Source organism: Natator depressus, chromosome 2, assembly GCF_965152275.1.
Source record: "Natator depressus isolate rNatDep1 chromosome 2, rNatDep2.hap1, whole genome shotgun sequence".
NCBI classification, from domain to species: Eukaryota; Metazoa; Chordata; order Testudines; family Cheloniidae; genus Natator; species Natator depressus.
In genome coordinates, this window is record NC_134235.1 from 187,529,033 (window position 1) to 187,544,654 (window position 15,622).

At 43.9% G+C, this 15,622-nt stretch overlaps 1 protein-coding gene across 1 annotated transcript in view; it reads right to left on the bottom strand.

Annotated features, from left to right (window-relative positions):
• The window catches only part of LOC141982963 (collagen alpha-4(VI) chain-like), an 89,585-nt gene extending 75,819 nt beyond the window's left edge, over window positions 1-13,766 (bottom strand). Inside the window, 8 exon segments of the mRNA XM_074945574.1 lie at window positions 2,134-2,718; window positions 3,173-3,730; window positions 4,742-5,293; window positions 6,610-7,233; window positions 7,993-8,598; window positions 10,612-11,201; window positions 11,622-12,216; window positions 13,694-13,766. Coding sequence (XP_074801675.1) covers window positions 2,134-2,718; window positions 3,173-3,730; window positions 4,742-5,293; window positions 6,610-7,233; window positions 7,993-8,598; window positions 10,612-11,201; window positions 11,622-12,216; window positions 13,694-13,766 — 4,183 coding nt within the window.
• Between the last annotated feature and the right edge of the window lie 1,856 nt (window positions 13,767-15,622).

A 15,622-nucleotide genomic window follows, 5' to 3' on the forward strand; every position in this document is an offset into this window, starting at 1 on the left:
GGACAGTCAGCAGGTGTAATCAAGTAAAACACCATCCCTTTCTCGCCAAAATCTGAAGCGTCATACTAAGAAAAATTGCTTGCATTCTAGGAGACGAATGATGAGCTTCCTGACTGCCTTGAATGGCATGGGAACCAGAAGCTCTGTTGGTTTACTAGAAGGTTGGGCAGTTTCTTGTTTGTGAACAAGTTTGTGCTGCAGGAGCTATCTATCTCAGGTGCATGACATTTATTACAGGCAGCTTCTCGTCTGTGAGCTTGGTACTTCAAACTGAAAGTTTACATCAGAATTGTACAATGCTTGTATATTTCAGTGAACTCAATACTGTAGATAATGTAGCAGTAAAAAAGTGATTGTGGTGAAAAGAAACCAGCACAATATGCTAGGAGAAGAGTGTGTAGAGCAGTGGTGGGCAACCTGTAGCCCATCAGAGTAATCCGCTGGCGGGCTGCCCCACAGTTTGTTTAAATTTGCATGGCCCACCACAGCTCCCAGTGGCCGCGGTTTGCCGTTCCCAGCCAATGGGAGCTGAGGGAAGCAGCAGCCAGCATTTCCCTGTGGCCCACACCACTTCCTGCAGTTCCCATTGGCCGGGAACGGCGAACTGCAGCCACTGGGAGCTGCGGGCAGCCGTGAAAATGTAAACAAACTGTCTGGCGGTCCACCAGGGGATTACCCTGATGGCCTGCAGGTTGCCCACCACTGGTGTAGAGAGTCTTTTCTCAAGAATTGTTTGAGGTGAATGGAGAAGTAGGGTATCCAAATAATGTGGGTATTTTCCCCATGTCCCAGAAGCACTTTAGAAAGGGAGGACATTCTTCTGCTGGGAAAATCACCCATTTTGCAAGCCTAGGGCCACACTCTCATTGGGTAAAGGCCCATTTGATTTTTCAGCAGACAGAAAATTTGTGCATATATTTACCACAACTGCAAACACTGTTACCACAAATGTGCACATAAATGGGTCTTTAGACACTTACATACACATTTGCAGTTGTCCTGCTAAATATAGGTGTGTTATTGTGGTACATTTCTACAAGCACAAGCGAGCCTCTACATGCTGAAAATTTGCCTCTCGTAGCTTAATTCTCACATAGTCAGAGGTGAAAATAAGCCGGTCCAGTTCGGTATGGCATACCAGAAAGAGCCGGTACACAGCTGACCATACCGGCAGGACCGCTGATGAGGGGGGCCAAAAGGGGCAGCTTCCTCAGGGATCGTTCATTTCAAGGAAGTCTTATATAGAACAATTATGGAGTAAGGTGCCTATAAGGGATGTTTAAGCTAACCCAGGCAATTGGTTCTTACCTTATCTCTGGAAGTACAAGGGTTTTTATGCTTTATACATTTTTATTGGCTGAGTGAAGTGAGGCCCTTTACCTCAATTTCATGGCATACCTCTGTCTGTCTGTGACAAATAAATAAGAAATAATGGGGGGGAGAGGGCATGGGGGTGCACAAGAGCCCCTGGTATGGGGAGGGAGAAAGGGAGACTCTGGCATAAGGAGAAGGGGAAACAGGGGGCACACAGAACCCCGGGCGGGGAGGGAAATGGAGGAGTCCAATATGGAGGGAAGAGGGATATGGAGAAGGACACAGAGCCCCTGGCATGGGAAGGAGAAAGGGTGGCCCTGGCATGGGGTGAAGGGAAAATGGTGGGACACACAGAATCCCTGGCATGGGGAGAGGGACATAGGGGGGTCCTGGTATAGAGAGAAGGGGGATGGAGAGCACACAGAACTTCTGGCAGTAGGAGGAAAGGGGGGACCCTGGTATGAGAGAAAAGGGAAACAAAAGCCCTGATCCAGCAAAAGCACTTGAAGCACACAAATGTTCCCATAAACATCAAAGGGCTTAATCATGTGCTTAAAGTAAAGAACGTGCTTTGCTGGAAAAGTGCATAAGAAAACGATAGTGAGGGGGATCTGATTTTTGACATGTGTGCTGCTTTCCATACTGGAAACTGTCTCTACACTATTTCCACCCACCCCTTAACCTTCTCTCAATAGAACATTTTAAAAATGGATATTACCTGTGACTGACATTGCCTGTGACAACCTAGATAATCTGGATAAATGGGAGAAAACATATAAGAAAAAAAACACAACAGCTCAATTTAAAAGTCTCACTTACCTGGCTTTGCCTCATCACATACTGTATGAGTGAGGTTTTCGTGTAAGCTTTCCAGTTCATTATAGCTCTGTGCAAAGAACAATTTCTCTCGCTCTCCCACAATTTCTTCAAGCTCTGTTCTACTTGCTTCGTCCACTCCAACAGCAAAGACATTGATACCATCTTGCTTCAAAGATTTTGCTGCTGCTGGAAGATTGGGTTTATCCAAGGGTGAAGTTGGCTGATCAGTAATAAGCACAAGAATCCGGGTGACACTAAAAGATGATGTACGACCTCCATAAGCCATACCAAATCTCTCCCTGGCAAAATTCAAAGCCCTTGCTGTGAAGGTTAGCCCCGGCATAGGTCTCAAATTAGAGATTGCTTCTCTGACCTGCGATTTAGCAGAGTACGTATTCAGTGAGAAATGATCCTGAGGATCAGTGCTATAGACCACAGCCCCAAACTGAACATTGTCTTTTCCAACCACTGAGTCATTCACCACAGCCTCCATGATCCTCTGCATGCCCTGGAACTTCAAGTCTATGACGCTTCTTGATCCATGCACTACAAATATGATGTCTGCAACGTCAGTCCTTTTGCATGCTGTTGTTAACAAAACAAAGGAAACAAAGCAGCAATGTTATGATCAGGTCTCTCTCCTCCTTGCTCCCCCCCGAGTAGTTCTTTTGATCCAACTGCTAGCTGAAACCAGAAAGTGCAAGGACATTCCAAAAAGCAAGATACAAAGAAAAACTAAAAAGGAGGGCTGTGGGCATTTCTTTCTGTCCAAAAGAAAAATATATACCTGCCTGAAAAGAAATAAAATATGGCTCCTGAGGAAAACTATGAGACTATGGTCTGTAAAGAGAGTGGTCTTATTTTCTGCTATTGCATTTCACTTTACTATCATTGGTTAATATCACAATGGAAGAAAAGCTGAAGATCTCTACTAGAAATATGTGGGCAGAGAAGAATCAAACCTTATAAAGGATTACTAGTAAACACAACAAAATAAAGAAGAATTAGAAAGACCCAACAGGTTATTACTATCATTTACAATCCTCCGGGTTGCAAATTTCAAAGAGAATCTCCTTTTCCAGAAAGGTAAGGGAATCAAAGTTATCCTCGAAGAACACTTTGTCTTGACTTCCAGCAATCTCCACAAGTTGGGAGTTGTTTGCCTGGAGAACACCAATGGCATAGATGGTGATACCTTTGTCCCTAATGGTCTCAGCAGGCTCTCTCACAATATCTTGGGCCTCCCCATCTGTGATCACTATGAGATACTGTTTTACTCTGGGTCGCCCTCCTTTGGGTTCATCAAAGTAAGAGGAGGCAAAAGTTAGGGCTTTCCCGGTCATCGTTCCAGATTTAATCTGCCTGATTCCCGAAATGGCTCTCCTTAGGTCAGTCTTGCTGCCGTAGCTGTTGAGTTGGAACTCCTCCTGGGGCTCTGAACTGAACTGCAACAAGCCAATCTGAACTTTATCAGCCCCAATATCAGACCTGTTCACAATCAGCTATATGAAATCCTTCATCTTCTGAAAATCAACAGGGTGGATACTCTCAGAGCTGTCGACCAGCAAAATAATGTCGGCTTTCATGTTCCTACAGGCTGGGAAAGAAAAGAAAAGACAAAATTCTGAATCTCCTCCTGAGTATATTTGCCAACCACTCAGACTGAAAACTACACAGAAAATCGTGTCTTCCATAGCAGACCTCAAGGAAAATAAAAGCCTAGTGTTTACTAACAGCTAACAGTTACTGTTAAATTCTAAATAGTAAGGATTTATGTTCTGGTGCTGAAGATACTGAGTTTCATCTCCACTGATGACCATGGCATGTATAAACATGTAACCACATCCTGTTACACAGGCTCCTTCCCCCATCTCAGAATGTGGCACCGTAAGATTTAGACGCTGCCCTTGATCCACAGCCGCTCTGGATAAAGTCAGTAATGTGGCCCTAAAATGAGTACTTCATTTTTTTTGACAAACTCACCTGCTCATGCTCAGACTTGGGGATCCAAAATCAGAGCCTTCATCTATCTCCTTTAGAAGAGCAATGCATTACAGCCACATGTTGTTCTGGACTGTACCAACAGTGCTCAAAACGTGCGTATGTTTAGGGTCTCAAATAGTCTAGCATTAGATTATAGGCACTTCAGAGCAGGGGGGCTGCTTTCTGTTCTATATTTGTACGGTACCTAGCACAATGAGGTAGGAACCTTCAAGACCTACCATACTGTAAATAGTAAATATATATATATATATATATATATATATATATATATTTACATACATAAGGCCATCTTTAAGAATTTCAGCCTCTGGTGTCAGACTTCATTTTCTTTTGTGAGATGTTCAGTTAACGAAATTATACCCTCCCTGTGTCAGAAGGCGAAGGACAGCCTGGATTTCATCTGGCAAAGCATGTTGCGTCTTCTGAGACAATTTACACAAGAGTGAAGTTGTTTATTCCTGTTTATTTAGCAAAGCTATCTTCAGTATGCACCACATCTGTGCTGGGCTAATGCAAATAGTAAATACTATTAATTATTATAATGAGCACATCCAGGTGCTGTCTACTTTCTAAGCGATTGGAGTGATTTAGGAAAACCTCTTACCTTCTGGGGAGCAGATATCCTGCACAATATCATGTTTGATGAGCTTTAAGGAATCAAAGTCGTTTACAAAAAACATTCGCTCTTCTGTTCCTGCGATGTCTTTCAGTTCCTTTTTAACTGCATACCTGACGCCAATGGCATATATAACGATCCCTTCTTGTCTCAGCTCTTCTGCTGCCTTTGTCACCTGATCCTGGGATTCACCATCCATAATGACTATCAGTAACTTGGGAACATTGTCCCTGGTGGCCTTTGCAAAAAGACTTTTCCTATACCTTAAAGCATCTCCAGTATTGGTGCCACCTCCTGACCGCTGAATAACACGGACTGCTTCCTTTAACTGATTCATGCTGTTGTACTGGCTAATCACGAATTCTGTTTGAGGAGTGCTTGCATACTGAACCACACCAAAGCGAACTCCATTGGCACTGCCCTGGAACGTGCAGATCATCTCATTCATGAATACTTTCATGTCCTGGAAGTCATTTGGGAATATACTACCAGACCCATCAATCAGGAAATAAATATCAGCTTCCTCTGTGTCTACACAACCTAATTGAGAGGAAGCAAAGGGAAAGGTGAAAGATCTTCCAATTACTGCAGTGCTACAGTATGGTTTAATAGCAATCACAAAAAAATGCTGGCTATAATATTTAGTGTTGAAAAAATTACTACATTTTCTAAGCCAAGGGCAGACAAAAATCATAGGAGTCAGGATAACATATGGGGCCAAATTTTGCCTAATTTACACCCTGGACACACATATAACTTAATCCAAGCACTTGGCATGTGGCCATAAGGTGTTCACAAGTGTTGCAGGACTTGCAATGCCAAAGTTCTCCAACACAAGCAAGGCTATTGACAACCTATTGTCTGCACCAGTGTTCACCCAGATCCATGTGGATATATGTGTGCATTTGTGTGTATACAGGAGGACACACAACCAATTTTGTTTAACTTAAAACGTGGCTGCTAACACTGTAGCAAAGCATTCTTTCAATAGGATCGAGCCAGCTGTAAATCAATGCAGTACTTGTCCCATACAGTTGAATTATCTTTGATCCACCACTAAGGCCCATTGCCTGGATCAAGGGGATACTGATTGTACCTCTGAGGATGATGGCGATGGTTTGGCACCCCAGAGGAGGCTTGGCCAACCCTGAGGGCTGACCTAAATTGTGCCCCTTCCTACCACAGCCCCTACTGGTGTTGCAGTGGCATGGAATAATTAGCGGGGAGGAACAGCCCAGCTCCTAACCCACACCTGTTCCTAACCCAATATGCCCCCAATGTCAGGGTCTCCTGCAGAGCTGGCTCTGTGCCTGGCAGAGAGGCCCTTGCATTGGTGGTATTCACTGGTGGTGAGCCTTAAATCCGCCCTACAGCATCCTTGCGTCAGCTGCATCACCATGCCTGTATATTTATCACTGCTGGTGGGTGGAGGGCAACAGTGCATGTCCCCTGGCCATGACTTCCAAGGCATGGGACTCTGGAGATAAATAGGGTCTTCCAAGAGGTCAAAGGCAAAGGGGGATGATGTGAGAGGGCAGATGAACTCAGCCCTCCTTCTCTGTGTAGGTAGGGAGAAGATCCATGAAAGGTTCTTGAGTGGGAGTGAGTCCCCTCCTCACCCCAAGCTGTACATTCTGATATCATCACAAGTCTCATTTTTCAATGATAATGTAAAAAGAATATGACTGAATTCATGGCCCTGGATACTTTATTTGACAAAGATAGAGGGCCATAGTCTGCTCTCAGTTACACTGATGCAAATTCAGAGTATATCCTTGAAAGCCAATAGAGTTACTGAGTTTCCATCAATGAACCTGAGCAAGATTTTGGGCCGGATGTTCATATGTCTCTCTTACCTTCTTTCAGGGTCCGTGATCACACTGGGACTACAAAGGTTTGTGACACAATCTCACTGCAAAGCTGTTTCTTTATTTTCCATTCAATATTTGACAGCTGCAGAAAAGATTCCAAGTTGGTGACATGTTTCCTTGCGGGATACGATGCAATTTTATCCAGCTGGCTACTCTCTGAGATATTCTTGGTGCCCACGGCATAGACAGCAACTCCATGATGTCTCAGTTTAGAAGCAGGCTCATCAAAGTCCTCGTAAGACTGGCCATCAGTGATAACCACAGCTAACTGCTGTACGCCTTGATTTTTCCTGCTACCTGCCTCTTGAGTAAAAACCTTCTTCCTCAGGAAATCTATGGCAGCACCAGTGTACGTACTCCCACCTCGATATGGCAATTTTGTCAGGTAGTTCAAGATATCTGATTTGTCCTCAAATGTATCCAGGGTGAACTCTAGCCTTGGTTCATCACTGTACAACACCAAGCCAACTCTGATATTATTTGGGCCAATATCCAGAGCATTGACTATTTTGAGCAGAAAGGTCCTGGTCAGCTGGAAGTTTCTTAACCCAATTCTGCTGGATTCATCCACAAGAAATACAATGTCTGCTACAGATGCTCTGGAGCATACTAAAAGCAAACCAATCAAAGGAAAAGGAAGATAACAAGGTTACTGTAGGTTAGACTGCGGGATCACTGAAGGATACAATTGGGATAGTTTATTAAAAGAAACCAATAGCACAAATAATGAGCTAGATGGGAATGAAAGAGAAAACCAGCTCCAAAATCCTACAAACTTCAGAGAGTTCAGATTTAGATCTGAACTTCATGGTTCAGGCCCATTTTATAATGAGTCTGAATCAGATATTAAACAGATATAAAGGGATATTAAACTCCCTTTTGTCCAAATTATGGGGAAGTTTGCAGATTGAGTCTCTCTCGCAGCCAAACCAAGACACTTAATCACACTACCACAGGACTTTAGGGAAGTTCTTCTTTGGATCTGAATCTGGAGTTTCTTACTACGGCCCATCTCGAGAAAAAAAAAGTGAACAGAAAAACACTGGGCAAAATCCTCCTCTCAGTCACAATGGGCCACCCCTCTGAAACCAATAATAGGAACTCCTGGGTGTAACTGAGAGCAGAATTTCACTGCATATAACCAGTGCAGGTAAGTATTAGCAACTTTATGTACACAGATACCGCATCCTTACTGCCATGTGGCTACATAGGCGGTCCAATCTTTCGCAAGCACTAAATTCAGACATGTGCATTCTGCCCCCTTCTACCTAGTTATTTGATATTTCTCTTGTTTATGGGTGAATTATAGAGTTTCTCTTCCTACAAATGTATTCAAGCAGCTGTTTTCACTCTTGTGACATACTATACCTGCTGGCACTTTTGCATCTAGGGCAGAGTCATACTGTTGTTGAACTGATGCTTCCAAAACATCAGTAATGTCCTGGTGCAGCTGACTGATGCTCTGCCCTCCATTGACTTGGTAAACCAAGGGAGAGGTGGCTATCACCTCCATTTCTTCCCGATCCGAATTTTGGACACCGACTGAGATGACTTTCACTCCAATCTTTTTCAGCTCCTCTGCAGCTTCTGCGACATCATCCTTTGATTTGGCAGAAGTGATGACCACTGCAAACTGGGGGGTGCCTTGGCTAATTCGGCTCCCAGCCTCTTCTTTGAAAAAGACTCTGTGCAGAAACTCCAGGGCACTTCCTGTCTGCAAAGGGCCGCCCAGGAATGTGACACGCCCCTGGATGTGATTGAGCACATCTTCCGTGCTCTTATAGGTGTTCAGTAAAAACTCCACATGGCCTTCCCTGCTGTACTGGGCTAGGCCGACCCTGTATTTGTCAGTCCCAACATCAAGCTGGTCAACAATTTGGTAAATGAAATTTTTTATTTGCTCGAAGGTAGAAGACCCCATATTCACAGAAGAGTCAACGAGAAAAACAATGTCAGCATAGTGCTTTGTAAATGCTGAAGAGAAAGAAAAAATGTGACAAATTAGTGAAAGGGGTGGCTGTCAACTTGGAATCAAGTCTGGATTTGAATTGTAAACAGAACTGAAATTGTAACTTCTGCACTCATTGTTCTCTACTATTTTAAATTGAGAATTCTACAGCCTATTGCGTGGATGGTGCTGAATTATAACGAAGTAACATTATATGACCCTTGTTCCTGCAGCTCTCTGGAATAGACAAGCATCCCACGAAGCTATCCCTGTGAAAACTTCCATGGGGAAAAAAAATCCCATTTTTGACCAAATCTACATCTGACTATATTTATATATGTGGGGCCCTAGACTTGCTCCCATTGAATCTTCCATTTACTTCTACAGGAGAAGGATTGAGCTACTGATCTTTATGCTCTGGGGCTTCCTGTTCTGTTAAATCACAGCTTGTATATCCATAGACCAAACTGCACTTCTACTTTTGTTCTTGAGACATAATTTCCATTGAAGGAGTTTATCTAGCTAAGGCTAAGGCTACACTTGCAGCAACATGTAGAGTATGGGCACAACACATGTAGCTGCACACTGAATTGAAAGGCAGGCTGCATCCACACTTGTTACTGTGGTGTGTATCTACACACTGCAGCGAAAGGCCTTTTCCCGCTGCCTCCTCTCTGCCAGAGCTCTTCTCCATTGCTGGAGGCTTTCACTGTCGCAGTGAAAGGCTCCAGCCACAGGGTGGCAGTGGGACGCTGCACTGCTAAAAAAAGCTGTGAAGACATGGGAGGCGCTGCTTGGGCATGTGGAATACATATCCTGGGGGTTCAGGCATGCAGGCATTCTCTTCTACTCGCTTAAGCCATGCTTCACTGTCTACATTGCTATTCATACCCATGCTACCTGAGAATGCAGTGTCTTTATTCTACATTCTGCCGTAAGTGTAGCTGGACCCTAAGGGGCTTATATGAGCCCATCACTGTACTATCTGAGCTCCTTGCAATCTTTAATGTATTTATCCTCACAAGATTCCTGTGAGGTAGGGAAATGCTAACACCCCATTGTAAATACAGGGAACTGAGGCAAAGAGAGACTAAATGACTCGCCCATGGTCACACAGGCAGTCTGTGGCTGAGCAGGGAATAAAACCATTTTCTGAGTCCCAGGGTAGTATCCTTGCAACTGGATCATCTTTCCTCTGTGATATTTTTTGTGAGGAAAAAAAATCCCTACTGAAATGTGATTTGCCATGGGAAACATCAAATGGACACAGAAGTTTTCATTTAGTATCACAATACTATTTCAAACTAAAAATTGTTTCATTTTAAACTGAAAAAATATTTTTTGTTTTTTCAAATTTGGGGGGAATCCCCTTATTTTTACTTTCCCTCCTTTTCCCCCTTTGGAAAAAGGAAGGGGAATTGAGAAAGTAGAGAAAAAATGCTTTTCACACCTTTGACTGTTTAATCAACACTATGAAATGGTGTGAAAATATAGTTACTGCCCCCCTGGCCACACACACAAACACACACTTTGTTTTCCAAATTCTGGAAAACAGTACAAAAGTGTTGGACAGTGGAGAAACCGCAATCTCGAAATGAAAAACATTTGGGAAAATAACAAGTTTTCATTGAAAACTACATTGATTTTATTTAAAGAAAAATCGTCATCAGAAAATTCTCAACCAGTTCTAGTCAGATGGAATTTTAGCTATTTCACCTAATCTGTGAGCCTGAGCCTGATTTCACTTAAACCCTGACCTTGGAAAGCCCCTTAAGCATGTGCTTAACTTTCAAGTATATACTTAAAACCCACTGACTTCAATGGAACTCACCTACATGCTACAATTTAAATACAAGTTAAAGCTCCCCTCCTGAATAGAGATGCTTTCCTGAATTGGGGCCCAAATCAAGATTAACTCCATCAAAGCCAGTGGAGTTACACCAAGGTAAAACCTGTGTAAGTCAGATCAGAATCAGGATTGTTGCATTGGTGCACCAAAAATGTCTGAAATGCCACCATTGTAAGGGCAAGTTACTTACCTTTAATCTGGCTCTCGACTGCAAAGCACATGGTTTGCAAAAGGCTTCTGGGGAGATCTTGAAGGACATCATAACTGTCAATACCAAACAGAAATTTATTTAAAGGCTTGTTGGCTATTTCCTGAAGCTCAGTTGAATCCTGGACATTGATTCCAACGACATAGACAGAGATGCCTCTGGCTTTCAATTTGTTGGCTGGCATTTTGACCTCATCATTGGATTCCCCATTAGTGATCAGGATGACTACCTGGGGGACGTTTTCCAGAGCTCTGCTACCAGCAGACTCAGTGAAATACGTTGTCCTGACAAAATCCAGAGCTGTGCCTGTGTAACTCCCTCCGCTCTTATATGGCAAATTCTGTATCTGTTCCAGAATGTCACTTTTCAGTGAATATTGATTCAGCAAAAACACCTTGAAGGTCTCATCGCTGTACTGGGCCAGTCCAACCCGGATCTGATCGCTGCTCACATTAAGGCTTGAAACCAGGATGTAGAGGAAGTTCTTCACTTTCTGAAAGTTTTCTGGGCCAATACTTGTTGAAGTAGGCACTAAAAATACGATGTCAGCCAAGGTGGCTTTTGTGCAAACTACATGAGAAAGGTGACACAAAAAATGAAAAGGCAAGTTGTTTCATTTCTTTCACAGTTGTGAGCTATCTTCATCCTAAAGGATAAGTTGATTTCCCCCTACCAACCAAAATTAAATGGTTTTCAAACTGATTTTTTATTTTTGATTCAACAAAGTAGGTTTGTGTTTAGAGTCTGCCAACCCACGGTGCTGTTTTGGATATTTTAAGCTAAACAGATACTGTAGGAACTTGTCACAGTAAGTGTGTGTTCAAAGTTAGTTCCTCAGAGTGCCTGTATGAGGTAGAGAAAGGGATAAGGAAGATGCAATGAAGTTAAGACCCACGATTTGATTGCATGTCACAGTTTTAAACACTTCACCTATGAATATGAAAGAGAAAAAAGAGTGGGGGGGAGGAAAACAGGGGCTTGTAGACATATCTTGGGAGAAGTGGGTGATTTGGTTCACCTCTTCTACTGTGCTACAAAGCACCTGTAGCATATTATGAGAGATATCCCGCAGATCAGTGAAGTCTTCCACTTCATAGACGTGCTTGTCATCTGGATCACTAGCTATCTCTTGAAGCTCCTCCAAACTAGCACCTTTGATGCCAATGGCATACAGTGTGATGCCTGCATCCTTGACCGGTTCTTGGATATTATCCTGAGCCTGCCCATCTGTTATCACCACTGCAATCTGGGGGACGCCTTCCTGCCTTCGACTTCCAACAGTTTCCTCGAAGTGATTCTCCAGCATGAACCATAAGCTCTCCCCATTTTTTGTGCCCCCTCCTTTGTAGTGTAATGCTTGTATCTTCTCTAAGATGGCTTCCCTGCAGTTGTAAGCGCTCAAGAAGAACTCAGTGTGTGGAGCATCACTATACTGAATCAGACCTATCCGGATTTTATCTTCCCCAACATCAAAGCTGCTGACCATGATGTACAAGAAGTCTTGCATCCTTCTGAAGTTCTCTTTTCCTATACTCCAGGATCCATCCACGAGGAATACAATGTCTGCAACAGAAGCTTCCCTACAGACTGAAGAAACATAACTTTTTTCAGTTCTTACTGGATGTATTATCTAATATTACAATCTCAGTTCTTGTTTGCTTCCTGGGGAAAATAAGGCTACTTAAAGTAAAAATTCAGTAAAAAGCCACCACTCCTGCCTGTTGAAATTCCAGCTATCAGTTTGCTTGAAAACCCTACATACTGAAGCCAGTGGTCATGGATGTGCAAGTTCCTGGAATCACAAGAATGCAAAGGGATGATGCAATGTGCGTTTGCAGGTCCATTCTTATGAACAGACAGGGTATTGAAATTCACACATACCTGACTTACTTATCTGGCCTGGTCACAAGAATAGATGGTAAAGTACACATATGCATGCCTGTTGATATATGCACTTAAACATCTTCCACCACAATGCCCAGCACTTATGGTTTGGTGATGGTGTGTTGTCTTACTGAAGTTTTAGATCACAGGGAAAGTTACTCACGTGTGTTTTATGGGCCCAATACTACAATCATTTACGACGAGGCATAGTGTTTATTAGCATGGGTCTAAGAGCTTGTCTACACAGCAGGATAATGCACGCAGTCTGACAGTGTGACTTCTAAAGCGTTTCAAACAGTACTACGATAAAATGCACTAGAAAACCTTTAGTGCCCACTAGCTGGGACCACACAGACCAATTAATGTGCAACACACCAGTGCACTTCAGAAATCACACCCCAGAGTGTGCATTACCCCAACAGGTAGACAAGCCTTTAGTCATATTGACTTAAACAGGAGTAAGCACTATGTCATGCAATAAATACTTGCAGTATTAGGGCCCTGGGTTTTTAGTCATTCCAAAATGGCACGTCACCACCACCTGACAAAAGGGTAAAATGGTTATGACCCCCTGAATTGTTAAACATAAGGAAGATGGCCTGCATACTGACAGATTGCCTTCCTCAATTCTTCTATCTTCCAAAAGGGCTAAAGAGTTGATGTCAAAATGTTGGAGTGCTTATAACTTATCTAGAGTTGATAAGCAGCCTTGCAATTAGCAATCAGTACTAAATCTGAACTGCATGTGTTGATGGAATAATAGGCAAAGCTGGCATGAGTCTACTCCGAAATGTAAATATGCTAATTGTCAGCTATTGCATGCTCATTTGTTTTTAGTAATAAGATTTTTCCCTAAATTTTGAAAGCACTGAACATCAGTACACTTGAACCAAAAACAAACAAAAACCCCAAAAAGAAAAAGAAACACCACTAAACCATTTGCCTTAAATTTAATTCTGTAAAATTGTCTTTAATATCCTAATGCAAATGTACTCCTGGTGAAATTATGCTGCAAGAGCTGTCTGGAATTACACAAAGAATTAAATGGCACCAGGGGGTTGTTTTTTTACATATATTTGAATGGATAAGAAGCACAAAGCCCAATCCTGCTTCCATTAAAGGCAAAGGGAGCTTTGCTGATGACCTCAATGGGAACAGGAGCAGGCTCATGCTGTATTACCAGTTGTCTGGTCAGGGGAGCAGAATTTGGCTGCAAAAAGAAGAAGAAGAAGAAGTGTTTTCTGGTTGTCCATTCTGAAAGCCTCCCTAGAGAAAAAGAAAATAAAGCCATGAGAAACATACAGAACATCTGCCTGATAAAGAACTTGTTAGTCTTGAAAAAGAAAGTTTCTATAGCATCTTATTGAATTTAAGGACATTAGCTCACGTGATGTTTCCTAGCTGTGTACAGGACTGCAATGTACTTCACCATGCCTTGATCTTTCAAAATGCTCCCATCCACCATACGGACATTTGCATTCAGATGCAGACAGACTGATACTGGAATGAATATAGATAATCTGATAACCTCACTGGATCAGGAATAGTCAAGTCCAATACCTATAATTTGAGGGGACTCATACAAATCAGTGCTGACTCAGCAAATATTCCTATTCCCATTCCTGTTGTCAAGTTTACATTTTAAATACTATGAACAGTATTTTATCTTCATATTTTCCTCACTCACTATAGGAAATAAAGTGTTTGATCCTGGAGTGGATGAGAGTTAGGCTACTGACTTGAATGGGAACATGATCAGAGCCAAAATGAACTGGTGCTGATGTTTGCGTATGCAATGAGCTTTTGTTGCTGTACGAATCAAAACCTACCTTGAGCTAGGTTTAAGATGTTCAAAGATGAATAGGGGCTTAAAATTAAGAAAAATGGGAGTTGTGTCCCTAAATCCCTCTTTTGGCTTTGAAAATCTCAACCATATGGCTGTTAAATATTCAGATGTTACTTAGTGGCCTTTGGTTAAAACGGTCATCAATTAATAAAACAATAATGAATTTAGAAATGGAATACACCAATAGAGATAAGACCAACAGTAATACAAACTGACATTACTGAATGCATGAGCAAATGCCACAAGTATGCTTATCCCAATTCAATGTTCAATTCCCATCTCCTTTCCACCTAGGGTTGCCAGGTGGAACGACCAGTTGAAAAGGGACCCTGGCAGCTCCGGTCAGCAACGCTGAGCAATCCCTTAAAAGTCCAGTTGGCGGGGCTGGCAGCCTCCCTACATGGTTCCACGCAGCTCCCGGAAGTGGTGACATGTCTCTCTGGCTCCAAGGCACAGTGGCGGCCAGGGGGGCTCCGCACGCTGCCCCACCCCTAACTCCACAGCTCCAATTGGCCGGGAACTGCAGCCAATGGAAGCTGCGGGGGCGGCACCTGCGCGCAGAGGCAGTACACACCACACAGAGCCACCTGGCTGCCCCTACGCCTAGGAGCCAAGGGACATGTTGCCGCTTCCAGGGAGCCCCCTGAGGTAAGCACCACCCAGAGCCCATACCCCGCACCTCCTCCCGCACCCCACCCCCCTGCCCCAGCCCTGAGCCCCCTCCCTCACCCAAACTCCCTCCCGGAGCCTGAACCCTCACCCTGCATCCCAAACTCCTACCCCAGCCCTGAGCCCCCTCCTACACTCTGAAACGCTTATTTCTGGCACCAACCAGGAACCTGCACCCCCAGGCCAGAGCCTGTACCCCTTCCTACACCTCAACTCCCTGCCTCATCCCAGAGGCCCCTCCCACACTCTGAACCCCTCGGCTCCACCTCAAGCCTGTAGCCTCCTCCTGCACCCCAAATCCCTCATCCCCAGCCCCACCCCAGAGCCCGCCCCCAACCCTCTGCCCCAACACAGAGCCCCCTCCCACACCCTGAATCCCTCCATTTCTGGCCCCACCCTGAAGCCCACACCCACAGCCGGAGCCCTCACCCCCTCCTGCATCCCAACCTCCTGCCCCAGCCCGGTAAAAATGAGCGAGTGAATGAGGATGGGGGAGGGCAAGCAACAGAGGAAGGGGAGGATGGAGTGAGGGGGGTGGGGCCACGGAGAAGGGGCAGAGCAGGGGCAGGGGAAGCGTGTTCCGTTTTGTGCGAT